The sequence below is a fragment of the Camelina sativa genome, chromosome 13 (assembly GCF_000633955.1).
Source record: "Camelina sativa cultivar DH55 chromosome 13, Cs, whole genome shotgun sequence".
Taxonomy (NCBI): Eukaryota; Viridiplantae; Streptophyta; class Magnoliopsida; order Brassicales; family Brassicaceae; genus Camelina; species Camelina sativa.
Genome location: NC_025697.1, coordinates 10360068 through 10378983, shown reverse-complemented (window position 1 = coordinate 10378983; position 18916 = coordinate 10360068). Strand labels below are relative to the sequence as shown.

Here is an 18916-nt window from a genome sequence, read left to right as displayed (position 1 = left end):
ACATAAACAAAAACAAAAGGTTTCAAACTGCGTTCATTGGTTTTTTTTTTGTATCTAAACCAAATTCGTATGCTTTGAACACTAACTTGCAGGTATAACAAAACTGTAATGAAGGGTTACTTTTGAGTCCGTACCAGTTATATGTCATTTCGATATTACATATCTCAGAACTTTTTTTTTTTGACAATACAAAATCAAGTTTATGAAAGCCATTTCTTCAGTTACATTCAACGTTTAGGTTGGGAAAACTATCTTCTGAAAAATTACATGAAGCATAACGAAATCAAATGGAGTGGGAGCACAAACTAAAGAACGATATTGTCTAGGAATAAAGATATCAAATGTATACCGGCCGCCTACATTGAGAACTCCTGCTTAATTGTCTTGGATTGATCTGATCATTTCTTTGGATAAGTTCGATGGTCAGGACCAACATCGCGTGAACCTGTGTTGATGTAAGGTCCTCTAAAAGTTGCTTGAGGAGGTAATGGTTTTGTAGGATCAATTACTGGTTTTTTCGATGATCTGCAGCAACCAAAAAAGGATAGAGAGAGAGGAAAAAGAGAATAATCATATCACAAAAAGATCAGAGAAGATGTAACTAACAGTTGAGAGAGAGAGAGAGAGCAAAAGAGGGTTGGTTCTTACGCCATGTAAAAGGGGAACGCTAACCCTGCAGACGCGAAAACAGCCAGACCGGTGGCTACAATGATGTTACGTGATGGCGCCATTTTGTAATGATCTCGTTTTGACTCTGAAATCCAAACTAAAGAAGAGAACACAACTGGAAGCAGTCTCAGACGACTATGAGAAAGATAGACAGGGAGAGACATACAATACAATGAACTCTCAAATGCTCAAAACAAAACTATAACATATATGCAAAATCCATGTGTCAAACAAACAACATCATTAGACTCAACTTGTGTTTCTTTCTTCACAGCCAGGACAAGCTTTGCAACATGAGTTCCAAACCACCACTCGAGATAAAACCAGATCAATCAGTTCTCAGTTATGATGAATTCAAGAAACACAAGTAAGAATCAGATATTTCCAATAAGTAAATTCTAATTCGATTTTTCACAGGTGGTTTTGCCAAAAAAATGTCACAATTAGTGAATCCTATAATATAATATACTATCCACGAAAAGCCCTGAATCCAGTATCATCCCCCCAAAACCTACAGTTTCTACTATAAACAAACCAATCCCAGCGCTAGCTACCATTACCCAATTCGAGTGACAAGTGAAGAGAGGATCTGAGAGATTCCTAAAAACCCAACAATCCGGTTACTAAAATTACGATTTCTACCAATCAATTCGAACAAAACCAAAAACTGAACGAGGACATAATGCAAGATCTAAAATTCATAATCACGAAGCGAACCAAGCGGAAGAGTATCTCACTTTGTAGATTGGGTGGGGATATATGAGGAGGACGAGTCGACTCAGTGAACAATTTGGGAATTTGGGATTTGGTGCACCGAGTCTCCGAGGTGTTTGAACCGACGATTTGGACGTGACGATCTGGGAAATTTATATTGGGCCTATAGACAACTTAAAAATTGTTATGTCATAAACAAAACACTCACTTTTTATATTTGTTTGTTTGGACTTTGGATTAATAAATACAGTAAAATATCTATAAATTAATATTTTATAAATTAATAAACACTATAAATTAATAAATTTTATTGGTTCTAAGTAATACTAGAGTAAAAATTAACAAAATTCGACAAATAATAAAATAATATATTTTTTGAAATCTCCCTGTAAAATATAGTTATAATAATATCATAAATTATTAATTATATATATTTACTGATATAATATTTTATTTTTCTCTTACAGCTCATTTCTATAGAACAATTGTAATGTTGTATTTTCAAACTATAATGATATCTCTAAAATATATTATAACATATCATAAAAATAACTAAAATTTAAAGTTTTCAATTTTTAGATATGCATCATTTCCAATTTGATAATTTAACAGATTATTAAAATAGGAGAATTGATATTATTATTCATAAATTTGAATTTATGTATGTCATGTTTAAGTCAATTTGTCTATAGTATTTGTAATTTATTGTCAATAATGTTTTCTAAATATTCAAGTTCAATTCCTAAACCATAAAATTTACAACATCTGAAAGTATACTCTTATTTTACTAAAATTATCTCAATTCATAATTTTTAAAAAGTTTAACCAATTAAAACTATATATATATATATATATATAAATTAATAACTATTAATTTTCACTATAAAACAATAACTATTAATTTATAGATTAATTTATGTCTCTATAAATTAATAAAATGTCTTGGTCCTAACATTATTAATTTATAGAAGTTTTACTGTAATAATACAAACTACAAAATTAAAAACCATTATTTTCTCCTCTGCTAAAATCTTTTTTACCCCCCCCCCCATCAAACGACTCAGGGTACTATGGTAATGGCACATGAATATAGTGCTACACAAGGGGTGTTTTTTAGTGCCCACCTTTCTCATCGTCTTCGGCACTTTTCTTGTATTCGGGTTTAAGCTCATATGTCCCTTGGTTCGATCCTCTCTTAATTGTACATGCACAACTCGTTTAGTATTTTTTTGACAGGGTGTATTCCGCTTCAGCAGCAGTCATGAGTAAGCACATGACTACCCGGAGAAGGTTCGAGAGAATTGAACAATGACATGTTCAAATGCTGGAGGTACTTAATCAGAACCTCCAGAAATAGAAAGAAAGGTCCACACCCTTTGAAGTAGACCTCATACGCATAGAAAAAGCTCGTCGTGGGTTGCTCCAGTGAATCTATAGGGTTGGAAAATGTCAAATGAATCTTCTTGGGAATGCGGTAGAGCTCTTGCATTTGTGTCAAGAGCATCAAGGTCTCGTTGTAGGGACCCTTAATGTTGCTGCTCTAACCACAAATCATGTCGGACAAGGTAAATTGTTTCTTCTTCTCCTGCGTTGGACCCCGCTTTCGCCCCGATGAAGAGTTAGCTTTGGCAGGTGGGAAAAATTAGGAGTTGGAAGAAGAGATCGTCATGTTCGATTTCTCAAAGAAAGAAAAAAAAAGGCAAGATACTCACGATTTGCTAAGAAATTCTCCGATTAAAGTTTGAGGCATTTCAAAAAGAGAAATAGGAAGGCAAGAGTCACTCGCTTTATCTTGGAGAGAAACCGCCTCGAGAATCAATGGAAGAGGAATTTTTTTTTCTCGGAGGGCACAATAAAATCCTGAGATCCTCGGGATTTACCAAAGGTATCTAAAATAATTAAGGGATTCTAATTAAGGGGTTCGAATCTGCAATTAATGCTGAAGTCCCTTGAGCTTATTAGCTTATGAGACTTTTCTGGTTCGACCTGATTGATTTATTGATCGATTTGGTTCGGGTTGGTTTTAGGAAACCATTGAACCGGGTTACTTAAGTGGGTTTCGACGACAAGAAGGGTTTTGGAGTTTGTTTTGTCGCCGCTTTGTTGTTTTGGAGAGAAAAGGGAGAAAACTTTTTTCTTGAGGTTTTGAGAGAGATTGGTGAGATTCTTGGCTGTTTCTTGAGAGATCCAAGGCTAGGAAGGTGCTAGAAGCTTGCTAGGAGGGTTGGATTCGTTACTGTGGTTCAGAAACTTCCTGCAAAGAGGTGAGTGCATGACCATGACTGATCTAAGCCTGTGATTCCTTGTTCTTGCTTGTTTGTTGCTGGTTATGTGTGTTTTCTTGTTGGGATTGATTACCACAGGTTCCTAAGGACGTATTTGGCTTGGGTTTTGAGTATTGGGTGATTTGGTGAAATTGTGGGAGCGAGATTCGACTCTCGGCTTCGTGCGGATCGCGGTTACAGAGGTAGTGTCGATCGATACCACTTGGTGTCAGTCGACACCAGTGAAGCGGCATTGATCGACACTGTGGGGTAGTGTCGGTCGACACCAAGGCCAGTGTTGGTCGACACCTCCCTTCCAGCGAGATGATGTTGTTTTCTTGGTTTGTATGTTTGTTTGTATTGTTTGTTTGGACATTGGTATCACAGTTGCTTGTGTGTATAGCCCAGTAGATGGGAGGATTACCTCACTGAGTGTTTATCAAATACTCATGCATCTCAATTTGTGTTTGTGGTGCAGGTAAAGGCAAAGTGTGATCGTGGAATCAAGGAAATGAAGAGGAGGATGTTCTAGGGACTCGATTGGTTGTTGTCTGGTATTGCTAGGTTGCTAGAGTTGGGTCATTAGAACATTGCTAGGTTGCCAGTTCTATGTTTCCTGATGTTTGGTTATTGGAATTGTTATACTTTGATTATTGGTTATTCAATTATTTGATAATGATTGGTTTATTGTTATGGTTTATGTTATCCGCTGTTGTGTTTTGTGGTTAGGTGGCTAGTGGATATGATACCACTAGCTGTAGAGTATTTATTTATTATTGTTATTATTATTATAAAAAAAAACGGGTCGGGTCGTTTCACTTTTCCAAATATGTGTTCTCAAGATCCGACTTGGTTTTTAACCACTCAAATTATCGAGTATGGGATTCGACATCGACAAGCACCATTGATGCTTTCACTAAACAGAGGGGATCTTCTGCCGATAGTAGATTTGTTGTAAATCTGAGGGCGTGGTGTGGATCTAGGTGTATTAGATTTGTAACACCCGCGAACAAAAATGAAGGTTTGGAGTGGGTGTCAATCGACACCATGATGATATTCAAGGTTAGAAGTCAACTATAGGGCTTTCGTTAGCCTCCTATGTCGTTTCCCAAAGAGAAGAAAGAATGAGAAGTTTTATGAGACTTTTTTTGTAAGTTTCTGAAGAGTTTTGTTCTTAAGAGATTATTTCCTGCGAGTAGAGATCTGAGGCGAAGGACGTGTGGGAAGCTTGTTGTGGTGTTGTTTTCATCATCGTTGAGTCAGGATCTTCTTGTTTAAAGAGGTTTAGTGCATAACCATGACTTATCTAAGCGATTAGATAGCTGTCATGTGTTTCTGTGACTTGGTTGATTGATTCCTTGTCGTGTTTGTGTGTTTTCATGATCGTTGTGGCCTTGTTTGGTTAATGTGGAAGTTATGATCGAGTTTATGACGTATGGAAGACGAGAACCGTCGAGGAGAAATGACGGAGGCGATGGGTTCGTTGACACTAATATGGTGTTTCACAAATGAGTGTAGCGGTGGCTATCAACACAAGGAGAAGGGGATAGTCAACACCGCTAGGATTTTGGGCGATGTTGTAGGTAGATTTATTAGCAAATATGAGACTGTTAATTAATGAATTAAAAACAAAAGATAGGATCCGTTTGTTTCAAAATTCATATCATAGGGTTTGAGTAGAGAGCCTTAACCAAGAAGAGTGTCGCTGGATAACTCTTCGACTTCAAAATAAGCTTATAATAGAATAAAAATTGTGAAAGGATACGAGAGAAAAACCAATCCTGACATCGACAAGGCGAAGTTTCACCAATATCAGAAAAAATGGTTAGGAAAAGTTTATAAATGTTAGTGTTTTAAAATAATTCAGTNAAAAAAAAAAAAAAAAAAAAAAAAAAAAAAAAAAAACCAACAATCCAAGCTTACTTTTGTTGCCGTTTATATTTAAATTTTGTTTATTAGATTTCTAACTCGTACCATTAATGATCTACTCATAGAAGACCTATCGACAACCATTGATCTCTCAGGTTTCAATTTGCTTCTAGCTCTTTGTTTCATAGCTTTTTTAGACTTCTTGTTGATGTATGTTATCTATCTTTGTTTGGTATTGGTATTGCCTTTGAATTATAGAATCATTTTTTGTGTATTGTGACTTTATAAGAATGAAACTAAAGTGTTTGACAAATTTTTTTTTTTTTGACTCGTACCATTAATAATTAAATATATTTATTAGTCTTTGATTTTTGTTTATTGAAAAGAGATGTAAATCTCGAAATAGAACATTACACTTTCAGAACCTTGTTATCAACAATCTTTAAGTCAATTTCTAGCACAATCTAGGTTATCGCCACATTTGCTGCGGTAGCGCCATACACAATAAGGATCCGGAATTAGTTTATGTTGTGGAGTTATGATTTTCCTCCTGCATTAATTTCATCCACAAATCATGACTTCATATAGGTCAAAATACACACATAATATATATATATATATATATATATATATATATATATATATCAACGCATTGATTTGAAATTAGTTCATTAGTTAAAAACAAAATAGATAAAATTAAAATTCTTATGTGAGTGTAAGATACATACGGTGAGTGAGGGTCTTCCTTTGAGAAGTTCTCCATTCCATTGCATGCTTTTAGGTGACATCCTACCATCAATGTCATCAAAATCATCACACACACTTTTTGCGTCATTTTTTTGCAAACTTTTTTCGTTAGATTCGGAAAATTTGAAAATGTGTTTATTGTTTGCTATATGATTTGTTTTATATACAAACACACACATATATATACACACATGTTCTGAAGGGAAAATGTGTATAATATGATTGTTTGTATTAAATTTGTTGCCATCATTATACATTTATTAGTTTTATTGGTTTGCTTTAACTTGACTATAATTATTTTGGTAACTTTGATTTAATTGCAATATCTCTAACATGGAAGACAATTTAATTTGATGATTTGAAATATCCTAATCATTTAACTGTTAAAGTAATTAATCATTTTAAAAGAAATAAATAATATTTACTAGAAAAGCATCATACATTTACTAATCTTTTGGTTTGACTTGAATACAATTAATTGTGTATAGTAATTTTTTTACTTGAAATCTATATTTAATTATATAATATATATTTAACGTTTATAAAATAAATTAAATAAATATTGAACACCAATCTACTAGGTCAAGTGGTTAACAGACCTTTACGATCTTTTATCCTTCATAGTAAGGATTGTGTTATTTGTTCAAAAAAAAAAAAGTTAGGATTGTGTTATTGACCAAAGCTTGTCTATTAAGAAAGATGTTCAAATCAAATTATATTTTTAAGAGGTTGGCAATAAAAAAATCAACTAAGCATAACACAACTTATAAAAGTTTAAACTCTATCTCCTTGATGCCGTAGTTCTCGTGTAGAAATAGCTCACAACACCTACAATTGATCAGTTAATTTTATGTTCTTTGTAGATAATTTATAAGTCAATAAAAAAAAAAATCAAAAAATAATTAAGTTGACTTCCAAAAAAAATTATTAATAAATAAACATAAAATATAACAAATAAAAAATTAATAGAAAAAATACGAATGAATAAGAAGTAAAAGTGAATCAATAGTTTAAAAAACCAGCTATGTGAAAAAACAATCAACGAAAATAGAAGTTGAGTATTTCAAAATAAATCACTAAAAAGTAAATTTAACCGATAGAAACGAAATATATGTCCACAATTTTAAAAATGATCTTAATAAAAATTTAACTTAGAATAAAATAATTGATAAACAAGTTGACAAAAAAAATTCAATTGATAAACAAATATTAACTCAAATATATTAATATATATATATAATCATAGACAAGGACTCAGACTTTCCTTCACTTCACTGAGGTAATGAAGTCAAATTCTGGTGACAATGTTGCTGCTTTTGTCGACGGAGATAGGCACCACCATGCTTTTGCTCCTCTTGGGTAAGCTAATTTTGGGTTGTTCATTAGTGTAATTATGGATTGTTTTTCTTTTTTTACTCTATATCTTTATGATTTGGTGGTGCATACTCATTATGCAACAGTTTGGGTAAGATGAGAAAGAAGATCCCGTCCCACTTGGTAAGTTACATGAGGTAGAAGCAAGTGTGGTTGAAATGACGGCGGCTCAGCGTCATGCAGTGCATATTCAGTGCTTGGATGCTTTGGAGGATGTGACTGATGCAATAAATCAATGCACCCCTGAATAGGTCATCCAACCATAACCAATTTGCTTTTACCGATATTCTCTAATTCATTTAGTCTTGTTGTGTAAAATGCTATTAATGTGGGGTTTATGACTGGTTTTTATCACAAAAATTTGTTTGGATGTTAATGCCAGCTTGTTTGTCTCTCTCTCTTGTTAATCCACATGAACACACGTCAAGGTATTATTAACTCTTCGGCATCACCAAAGGCCAAAACAAAAAAAATCAAAAACAAATTCAAATAGGTTGATCAATTTTACACTGAGTTTCCTAAGTTATACAAAATGTTATATTGCATGGTAATTGCAGTAAAAAAAAACAAAGTTATGTTAAACAGTTTATGCTAATTTTTGTATTTAATGGTTTCTAGATTTCTTTTTGATATAAACAAAAATGAGAATTTTGTAGCGTATTTAAAAAAGAAGTTGTGTTTGTGATTGTCGATTATCATGATTGGTGGAAATATTGTTGAGTTTTCAACAAAACTATTTAAATTTGTAAATTTGCCAATTTATCAAATTGTTTATAAATCGTAAATATGTGTTAAAGATTTTTCCTGTTTTCACCAAAGTTTTTTGATATATTAATTTTTGATATTCTAACACTGGTTTATTGGTTTTAACTTTCGACACAAGTCTTATATCAAGATCAATGGCAAGGCTGGCAAACGAAAATTTTGATTGCCTCTTCACGTTCTCACATGTTTTGGGTAATCATGAATTGTTGGTAGTATGTAAATATCAAGTATTTTTTTGTTGGTAGTATGTAAATGCCAAGTTTTTTTTTTAATATTTATGATATATGAGTAAATATATAAATGTCTTGTTTCTATTTGTTCGGATTACTAAAGATACTTGAGAAAGTTTAACTACAAATACTGTCATGTATAGTTGTAAACTAAATATTCCAAAAATATCTGAAAGAACAAATGTAAAATGGTTCTTGGATTGTTACGTGCTTTTTTACATATAGCATAAATCATAGTTACTTATAATTATTTATATATACTTTTTTTTTTTGCTGATGTAGGAGAAGTATTAGCACAATGTTATTATGTTCTCTTTTGTAATTAACAAAAATACATCTCATATGCTAATATAAAATATAAAAAATTCTTCTCTATTTATTTTGTCTTTTTTGGTTTTAAACATTTTATAACATCTTAAAACTTTAGTGAGCTTTTTGAATAAAAATATACATCAAACAATGACAAAAAATATACATCAAACTGTATTAGTTTCATAATCTATACATTTTAATATTTATTTTATATTTAATATTTGAAATATTAAACTTGTGTTCTCTATTAATCATTATGTAGCCATTATTTCATACATCATATGAGCTTATAGCAGTTAGATCCTTTGAAATTGACTAAGCTTAAAATTTCTAATGTGGAAGTGCCTAACACTTTTTTAAACACAGATTTCAAGCAATTGACGTGTGATTAGTTCATCAAACAAGTAAAAAACAAAAGCATTTTAACTTGAAGAAAAAGCAACTAATTAGTTTGTTTAACTTTTGTTCTAAAATAAAAAGAATACTAAGGAAACTGTAAAATAATGTCAAAAGGATCTCGGGAAATCATATTAAAAACTCTTTTAAATTAAAATATTTTCAATATAAAAATATTAATAAAAAAAGAAAATTAATATATTAAAAAGAGAAATATAAATTTTTAATAAAATACGAATATTAACAAAAAAAAATTATTTGATCAATCCTACATATTTTCAATATAAATAATAACCGGAGGCATATCATAATTTTTTTTTGTAAATTTTGAACAGTTAGTCACAATTATGATTGATAAATAGGTCTTACGGGCGTCGTTTTTATTTATTGTCATCGCTTTTGCCACCATTGTGGGCACTTCTCTTTATGGTTATGCTTTACATATCTTGTGAGCTTAAAACATGTGCTTGTGTATGATGTTACAGATGATTTGATGTTGTTTGTGTAAGAATTTTGGTTAAGTGTACTTTGACTTTATAAGAATGAAATTGTTTGACAAAAAAAAAAAATTCTGACTCGTACCATTAATAATTAAATATATGTTATTAGTCTTTGATTTTTGTTTATTGAAAAGAGATGTAAATCTCGAAATAGAACATTAAACTTTCAGAACCTTGTTATCAACAATCTTTAAGACAATTTCTAGCACAATCTGGGTTATCGGCAGTGCCAAACGCTATAAGGGTCCGAAATTATTTTATGTTGTGGAATTATTATTTTCATCCTGCTTTAATTTCATCCGCAAATCATGACTACATAAACATATAGGTCAAAATACACACTATCCACAAAATACACACAAATTGCAAATCAATATGATTATCCAAACAAGCATTCAAAACATAAGGATTGGTTATATATTTAACACACTGTTGAATTGTATTTTACATCACCTAAAAGAAAGACGAATTAACTACTAGAGAAAATGGTAATATGGTTTCTTAGTCACCAAGATTGTTGTTTTCTGCCACCACCTTCAGTAGGAGTTCTCTCAATTCATACAACTAGTCCATGAGCAGGTTACTCAGATCAGAGGTGAGAAGCTGTAGGTAATGGAAAAACCTCTCAAAGGGATATGATACTCGTAGCCAAATTCATCAAGTACCTCGTACATCTCATTACCACTATCCAAAATATGATTCAAACACAAATCAATCAAGCTTATAAAAAATAAATAATTCAAAAAAAAAATCAAAAAAAATTGTAGGGTTTTTATACTCGACTGAGAATGGTGAACGGTGCGCGGTTCAGAGTAGGGGGCGATGTGCGAATGACAGCTATCCGAGCGTTATGGTGTTGGACAAGCTCGTTGAGGGATTAAAACATAATGTGACAGAATTATTGTCTTTGATGGGTCTCTGCGTAACAGATTACGGGTGGAAGAGGTGGGTTTTGGTCAGTTTGATTTGCCTTTTGGTTCATTATTACCGGTGGAGGAGGGTTTTAGTTATGTTTTGCTCATTATTTTTTTTTTAATTTAGTGTTTCATACTATCAACACTCATGGCGATAAAATATATATAATTTTCAATTCAACCGAAATTATATTTCTCATGTTCATCCTAAAATCTATTTTAAATCTATCTTTATTAGTATATTTTTGTTAACCTTGACAACTATATATGAACGAAACTTTTTCTATATAAACTAGTAGCTAATATGTACATGAATAATTCCTTTTTTTTATAACGAACTCGTCCAACTAGTTTATGAGTTAAAAATGCACACACTATTATTATAAAGGTTTGCAGCAAAATCTTTATGCCCATCGGCCACAACAATGAAGATTCTATGTTTCAAATGAAACCATACAAAATATGAGCAGTTTTTTTTTTTTGATAACGATATATGAGCAGTTTTACCGAAACCTGCTTATCAGAATACGGTGTTCTGCCTTATCTGCATTGGGTTACATCACATTTTGGTACTAAAGTGGTCATAATTCTTTTTTTTTTTTTTTTTGACATCACTCATAAATTTTATAATCCTGTCTATGATATAACTAATTTCAATATCTATCTTATTCATAAATTAATATATCAATGTATAATTTATAGGACGTTAAGTTAATATTTCGAATATTTGGCAACAACATCATATTCTTCAACGGATAGTTAGATCCGTATAGTGTCGGCAGGTAATATTTTATATTTATAATTTTTTAAGATGAATTATCAGATATTAGATATATTATAATGGAATGTGTGTGCGAAACTTATGAGTTTTTTTTTCTCCACATATTTCAGCGTATTGGAAGATATCTCGGACACGGTTGTTGCCACTACGACAGAAGACGGTAAACTATATTTATTACTTATTAGACATGTTTTGTTTTTGAACTAAGCGTTAATCCAAGGCGTACTTGAACTCTCTCACTAACTTGAAGCGCAAGGAAGACCCTTATTGGCTCGTGGAAAGGAGTTAAGATCATTGAATCTTGGATTCACACCTATCAGAATGATCTAAAGGATCTTAGAATATCAATTTAATATTTCACTGGTTGTAATAAGATTTAAAAAAACACATGTAAAACAAAATTGGCTGTAATAAATCAACGTATCGTTATTAGTATGGAATCCTATTAGGCTATTAGTATATTTATTATTTTTCTTCATTGGTCAAGGACTCTCGGGTCTGGTAATCGGCTTCTTATAATTAGACTAGAGCTACGAATCAGGATCGTAAATCTATAAGATTTCCATCATGCAGGTATGTCGAGTGCATAGGCATTCAAAAACATGACACATCTGCAGAGAAGAAAACCGAGATCGAAGAAGAACGTGGAGACATACAAGATCTACACCTTCAAGGTGCTGAAACAAGTCCACCCAGACATCGGAATCTCGCAGCCATGGGAATCATGACCAGTTCCATCAACGATATTAGTTTATAATAATACAAACTAAAATATAAAAAACAATTCTTTTCTCCTCTGCTAAGATATATTTTACCCCGATCAAATGACTCAGGGTACTATGGCACACGAATATAGTGCTACACAAGGGGTTGGTTTTAGTGTCCACCTGTGTCATCATCTTCGGCACTTTTCTTGTATTCAGGTTTAAGCTCATATGTCCCTTGGTTCGATCCTCTCTTATTGTACACGCACAGCTCGTTCAGTATTTCTTTCAGGAACTGTGCTGGTTGGTCTGTCTCCTGTATAAGCTGCTTCAGTGTCCAGTTAGGTTGTCCTTCGAATAGCTTGAACATTATAGCTTCAAGCTCACCACGATCTCTTCTCGTCCTCTTCACATCTGTTTGCTTGACTTGGGCAGGTCTCTTCTTTTCCTGCTCATTCAAACACAAACACAAACACTTAATGATTACTCCATATATGCAAAATAATCATTGACAAGAGAATAACATTTTACCTTTGAATTGGATGAAACAAAATTAAGCATTCCAGGCATGGGCCTCATATGTACTCCGCGGTCATTATCGATAACCTATAGGCGCACGCAGTTCACAGAAGAAAAGTCCTTATACAATTAGCTAACCAAAGAGACAGCGTAGGGGGAGAATTATAGGAAAAGCAAACACATCCATATTTTACCTGTATCTGTCGATTTTTAACCATGGCTTTGGTCGTTCTCTCCCGACAAAGCCTTGCATATCCTTCAATGTCTTCGCCATATGGCTTCATATCGAATTTGTGATCTATCTTTCCTTCAACAGCTGTATTCACTATAGAATAGCTTGCATAGTATGAGATGGAAAGCCAAACGAAGGAGAAGAGACAAATCTGATGTTATATCAATCAGAAAGGTAAAATATCCAAATACCTTGATTGATATCCGAAAAAGCCTGCATGGGAACAACGTCTTTGAACATGTTCAAAGCGTAGCTCTTTGGCATGTTCTCAAACTCAGCATTATGCATCTCCATAGTGAACTAATTGATGATACAAGTACAAGGAAATAAGTTGCAACAAAGTAGAAAAAATACAGAACTAAAGCAGGATCCTTCCCTGAGCCTAGATTTTTTGATAAATCAGCCACATGTGTAATGAAATTGGAACATGTAACCAAATACATATATATACATATACCTCGGTGGTAGTTCGTAGAGGATCAATGTTGAGAACAACCTTGGCCAAGTCAACAGATTCCGAGGAAGAAGAATAAGAAGAAGGAGCTAGCTTCCCCCACGCCTTGGCGACAACTACAGGACACTTCATCAACCAAATTGGTCGATCGGCTTTCTCAAAATCGAGTTCATGAGGGTTACTTGGATCGTCTTCCATAGTTACTCCAAGTAGAAAATACAGAACTAAAGCAGGATTCTTCCTCTCTTATTCCCAATCAACTTCACTTCCTGCAAACATAAATAAATTACATCCCTGATCAGATTTGAATTTCAGTTCGTAACTAGAGCTTCTAGAGTTAAGTTGCAGCTAATTTAATTTACCAGATTTCAGAAGAAAGCAATGAACTTTACCCCTGACCGGAGAAGAAGAAGAAGAAGAAGAAGAAGAAGAAGAAGAAGCTGGTTCGCCGGAGATGTAATGGCCAGCGACAGAAGACGGTTCGCCGGAGGGGTACAAAGGAGTGATTTTTGTCCAAACCCTTAAATCGTTCAGGATTGAAGAAGAGCGTTTAGGGGTTTGATTGATTGATTGAAGAAGAAGAAGAAGAAGAAAAAAAATTGAAGAAGGAACAAATACTGTAGTAAGTGGGCTTCTAGGGCCCTATTTTAGCCCGAAATGTTTTTATAAAAGCCCTTTAATAGTCCAAAATTGTTTTTGTTCATTTAATCAGGTTCAGGGCTTTGTGTTTGCGATTGAAAGCTCCATCTTTTATTTTATTTTATTCTCTTCTCTCTTTTGGTTATATAAATGAAAAAAAAAATATTTTTCCCCATGGCAAAAGTTAGAAAAAGGGGGAATAACTGTAACATAAATATGTTGTTAGCTCCAACCATGTTTAAAAGACTTGATTTTTAAGACTAGTTTTTGTTTTTAGACAAAAAAAAAAAATATATATGTGATCTATAATAATTATTTAGTATTTCAAAAAAAAAAAAAAACAGAACGATGCGTGATACATGTGGGTTGCAGAGTGAGTATCACTACTCTTAAACATGCTACCTATATTGATTTTTTAACTATACATAACTGACATCTAAAATAGTTTGGAATTGAACTTGCTTCTCACTTTCTCTAATGTTCCATTCCTCTTTCACTATATGGGTAAATTTGATTTGATTTTAAATTTCATGGCAGGGCACAAAAAAGGACATTCCCCAAATTTTAAATCAAAGTAACAAAAGTAGATAAAAGCAAATGATATTGGGAACTTGAGAACTATGGACCAAAAGCTAGCTACCATTCTGCAACCTGTCAGGTCAAGGCATATCAATGCAACTTCTAAGATGACCTCTGTTTTGAGTCGAATATTGGGTGGGATAAATGGCTAAAGCTGAAAGTCTCACTGAAGTGTGAAGGACTACTCTAGGTAGAGCTTTGCTAATGTATATTGTATATCATGTATTTTTACATCACATCACATAAGCTAATACAAAAACACATCTCTATTGTAGACACTTACGAACCACATTATGCTCGTATAAATTAAAGAGCAAAAACAATTTTCATACTTATGTACTAGATTTTAACCCGCGGTACACCGCCGGACAAGTTTTTTTTTTCTCAATGTACTATTTTAATACTAATTTTGCTAATGTAATCTTTTGTTAATTTTAGTCATTTAGTATATAATTCGTGGTATACCGCACAACAATTTTTGTTTAATACAATCTTAGTTAAATCAGTTTGATTCGAGATATTTTATATTGGTATTACTAAAATAGTAAAATAAGGATTTAACCCGTATTGAAATGTCATATTAATGATATTTTATTTTGTAATATTATCAATTCAATCATGTAATGTCATATAACCCGTCATGTAATATAACTCGTTTGTGTTATTTTGAAAATTTAATATGTTTAAATATTCATAATTTTAAACTTTTTATTAAGTTTAGATATATCAGTTATAAATTATAAACTTCTTAAAATTCTATAATTTACTATATACGGTAAATTTACTATATATGTAGGTTGAACACACACTTTTTATATTAATTAAGTAATATATGTTTGTTTTAAAAAATTCAAATCACAATATATGCAGGAAAAAATATACATTTTTATTAACTTTTTCATTATATGACGATTCACTATATTTAAATTTTAAAATAAAAAAAAAGATGATAGGAGAATAAAATTTTTTAATATGGAATAAATCTTCTAAATATCTATATTAACTATAGAATATTATATATATGAATATTTAAAATATTTTAATTCTGTTTGGTTATAAGGATAGTAGAAAGAATTAACTAACCTTGTTTGGATATGAAAATAAGCAATAAATGGTATTAAATGTAAAAGCTTTCCAAAAAGTATTTTTAAGCAAAAACTGCTGCAAAAATACTAGTATAGATTTATTGTCTTCAATTAGTCTAATTCTCTCGTGGTGATCATTAAATTCATAGATACTTACCTAGTAAAGACTCTCATGCAAACTTAAAAGTCGTTAGTTCAAATAATATTTGGAAATAGACCATATAAAATATTTTAGTCCCTGACTTTTCAGATGTATGCCTGAAGACGTACGACCTTTTAATTATTTAAGTTAGAAAATATACAATTGATCATATTATCTAAATTCTTAAGAACGTAAACAAAGTTTATATGAATATTGTATACGATTTACACTTTTATTCTGCGAATTACTGTAGCTTCTTCTTTTTGTTTGGGTAAGTTTTATAAATAATAAGATAACATGTTACATGTCCCACTTGCCAGTTTGAGTGTTGTCTTACAATTGCTCAATAAAGCTTTGAAACATAATACTGTTAAAAGTGGATGGGAAAGCAAAGTAAGCGACAATATAAAATATAACTCATCTCTCTCTACAGCTGAAGCAAAGAACATCAGAATCCAAGGCACTTTCCAAGTATCTTGCATCACAATTATCTACTCTATATATACAAAAACATACAAATAAACCAATGTGTGACCACAAACCCAATCTAGAACCAATGGCGTTGAAAACTTTGCCAGCGCAGCCACTGCGCCGCCCTAGCCTTGTATGCTACGTTTTTCTCGTCATACTAACTCTTATCTTCATCGCAGCTGTAGGTTTTCTCATTACCTGGTTTGTAACCAAACCCAAGAAACTTCATTACACTCTTGAAAACGCCTCGGTTCAAAACTTTAACCTTACCAACGACAATCACATGTCAGCTACGTTCATATTCACCATCCAGTCCCACAATCCTAACCACAGGATCTCGGTCTACTACAGCTCCGTAGAGATATTCGTTAAATTCAAGGACCAGACGCTTGCGTTCGACACGATGGAGCCGTTTCACCAACCGAGGATGAATGTCAAACAGATTGATGACACGTTAGTCGCACAAAACGTCGCCGTTACCAAATCCAATGGTAAGGATTTGAGGGCTCAAATGTCGTCGGGAAAGATCGATTTTGAAGTGTTTGTTAAGGCGAGGGTTAGGTTTAAAGTCGGCGTATGGAAGACAGCACATCATACAGCTAAGGTTAAGTGTTCTCATATCACGGTCGTCTTGTCGCAGTCACACAATTCCCAAAATAGTTCATGTGATGTTGATATATGATTACTAAGTTTGCATTTTCACACTAATAATCGTATCGTTCATCCTCTGATATGTGATGCTGGTGATTACTGTTATGCATGAACGAGTATTTGTACATTTATACTTGTTTTTAACGTCAACACTCACATTATTATACTCTTTATTTCTTTTTTTTTTGGATCAAATAATTCTCAAACAAGTAACAACACTAGGTATTAAAAAAAATTATGGATGTAGAGTATTTTTCAGTGGTCGAATTGTAGATAATAGATACTGTTAAGTTATAAAACTATAATTTAACCTGATCTGATCTTCATATTTTAAGAGATTATGGGCTCCAAAAAATTTCATTTTTTTTTTATAATTGGTTTTCTTTTAATTGCATAAAAAAACACAATTACTAGATTGTCTATGGCCCATTTTTTTTAATATCAATATAAGCCCAACTAAAACACATATTTTGGAAATTGTAACCCAATTTTGCAAGCTCAATTCAAGATAAGGTAAAAGTGGGAAATCCTAAGATGGAAGTGTCTAGGTTTTCATACAGAAACCAGATGATGATTAGCTTGCCGTCGTAAACCATATTTGAAAGAGGGATGGAGGCAACGTTTGTTGTATCAAAACAGAGACAGTTATTTGTTCCCTACAAGGTAAATTTGTAAAGTTTCCATAGTTTTATATTTCTCTTCTTCAATTAGTCTGATTCTCTCATCTTGACTTGATAATCATTAAAGTCAACATTATTTTTCATAAAACAGCCTCCAGCAAATTTTTTTTTTTGCCTTCTTAAATTAATTTTATAAAATGCATTAGCGCATTAATTGCATGAAACGAGAGACGATTTCATATGGTTAAATCTGAATTGGGTTAAGATAGATTCTACTAAATTCTTTTATGCATCAAAATTGATTACCTAGGATCTCGGTTTTGCATCTCCGTTATATAAAGAAAAGAATATTGATAAAATAATCATAAGGTTAGAAGCAACGTAAGATTCTGATATTTGACACACACACACACACAAAACGTAAGATTCTGAAGCAAAAAAACATCAGATTCTAGAATCCGAAGCATTATCTATGTCTATATATAAAATCATCCAAATCAACCAGTGTGTAACCTTAAAACTCTCTAGCTAGATCCAATGCCTCCGATAACTTCGTCAAGCCGCCGTAGCCTTCGCCATGTTATCTTCTTCATATTTACCATAATATTCATCATAGCTCTAGTGTTTTCATTACCTGGCTCGTAACCAAACGCAAGAAACTTCATTACAGTGTTGAAAACGCGTTTGTACAAAACTTTACCCTTACCAACGACAATTACATGTCAGCTACATTCAAAATCACCATCCAGTCGTACAAGCCCAACCACCAACTCTCGGTTTACTACACTTCCGTACAGATATTCGTTCAATTCAAGGACCAGACGCTTGCGTTCGACACGAAGTTGGAACAGTTTCAACAACCGCGAATGAACGTTGCGCTGATAGATGACGCGTTGATCGCTCAGAACGTCGGCGTTCCCGAATCCAGTGGTGAGGATTTGAGGGCTCAAGCTTCGTTGGGAAATATCGACTTTGAAGTATTTGTTAAGGCGAGGGTTAGGCTAATATTGAGTGTTCACATGTCACATTCTCGTTGTCCCAACCAAACAATTCCCAACATAGTTCATGTTACGCTAATATTTAGTTAGTAAGTTTAGCATTTTCACACTAATAATTAAATTGTTCATAAATTGACTTATGTTATGCATGCATGAACGAATTATATTTATAGTCATTTTTTACGTATAAATGTACATGTATATATACTTTTAAAAGTATATATTGTTAGAGAATGTACATGTTGTTAGAGAATTCTTTAACCCAAAAAAAACAAAAACATTTACAA

At 32.6% G+C, this 18916-nt stretch overlaps 3 protein-coding genes and 1 pseudogene across 6 annotated transcripts; 2 read left to right on the top strand and 2 right to left on the bottom strand.

Moving 5' to 3' along the window:
• On the bottom strand, positions 138-1551 carry LOC104736305. 3 transcript variants are annotated; one of them, XM_019235076.1, is made up of 3 exons: positions 1407-1551; positions 649-784; positions 138-525 (listed from the first exon to the last, which is right to left on the bottom strand). In XM_019235076.1, exons 2-3 carry the CDS (start codon positions 729-731, stop codon positions 399-401), a joined length of 210 nt encoding a protein of 69 aa, XP_019090621.1. In that variant the 5' UTR covers positions 732-784; positions 1407-1551; the 3' UTR covers positions 138-398. The 3 variants fall into 3 exon arrangements, with proteins under 3 accessions (XP_019090621.1, XP_019090619.1, XP_019090620.1); XM_019235075.1 differs by having other exon boundaries at positions 195-525; positions 649-766; XM_019235074.1 differs by having other exon boundaries at positions 649-1551.
• LOC104736304 (transcription initiation factor IIF subunit beta-like) lies at positions 12148-14025 on the bottom strand. Of its 2 annotated transcripts, none has more exons than XM_010456264.2 (6): positions 13807-14025; positions 13448-13713; positions 13182-13290; positions 12953-13083; positions 12771-12845; positions 12148-12687 (listed from the first exon to the last, which is right to left on the bottom strand). In XM_010456264.2, the coding sequence occupies exons 2-6, from the start codon at positions 13640-13642 to the stop codon at positions 12412-12414; spliced, it is 786 nt and encodes a 261-aa protein (XP_010454566.1). In that variant the 5' UTR covers positions 13643-13713; positions 13807-14025; the 3' UTR covers positions 12148-12411. The 2 variants fall into 2 exon arrangements, with proteins under 2 accessions (XP_010454566.1, XP_010454567.1); XM_010456265.2 differs by having other exon boundaries at positions 13837-14025.
• Positions 16416-17184, top strand: LOC104736303 (uncharacterized protein At1g08160-like). Its single transcript, XM_010456263.1, has one exon. The coding sequence runs from the start codon at positions 16416-16418 to the stop codon at positions 17040-17042; it is 627 nt and encodes a 208-aa protein (XP_010454565.1). The 3' UTR covers positions 17043-17184.
• On the top strand, positions 17838-18727 carry LOC104736302 (annotated as a pseudogene).

What these genes read in the sequence shown, in the direction of transcription:
- LOC104736304 (XM_010456264.2), bottom strand. Translation starts at nt 13,642, where the DNA reads ATGGAAGACGATCCAAGTAACCCTCATGAACTCGATTTTGAGAAAGCC. An exon ending in TTAAAAATCGACAGATACAG is followed by an intron (nt 12,846 to 12,952) that starts GTAAAATATGGA and finishes GTGCGCCTATAG; the next exon opens with GTTATCGATAATGACCGCGG. An exon ending in TTGTTTCATCCAATTCAAAG is followed by an intron (nt 12,688 to 12,770) that starts GTAAAATGTTAT and finishes TTGAATGAGCAG; the next exon opens with GAAAAGAAGAGACCTGCCCA.
- LOC104736305 (XM_019235074.1), bottom strand. Translation starts at nt 833, where the DNA reads ATGTCTCTCCCTGTCTATCTTTCTCATAGTCGTCTGAGACTGCTTCCA. An exon ending in GCGTTCCCCTTTTACATGGC is followed by an intron (nt 526 to 648) that starts GTAAGAACCAAC and finishes TGGTTGCTGCAG; the next exon opens with ATCATCGAAAAAACCAGTAA.
- LOC104736303 (XM_010456263.1), top strand. Translation starts at nt 16,416, where the DNA reads ATGTGTGACCACAAACCCAATCTAGAACCAATGGCGTTGAAAACTTTG.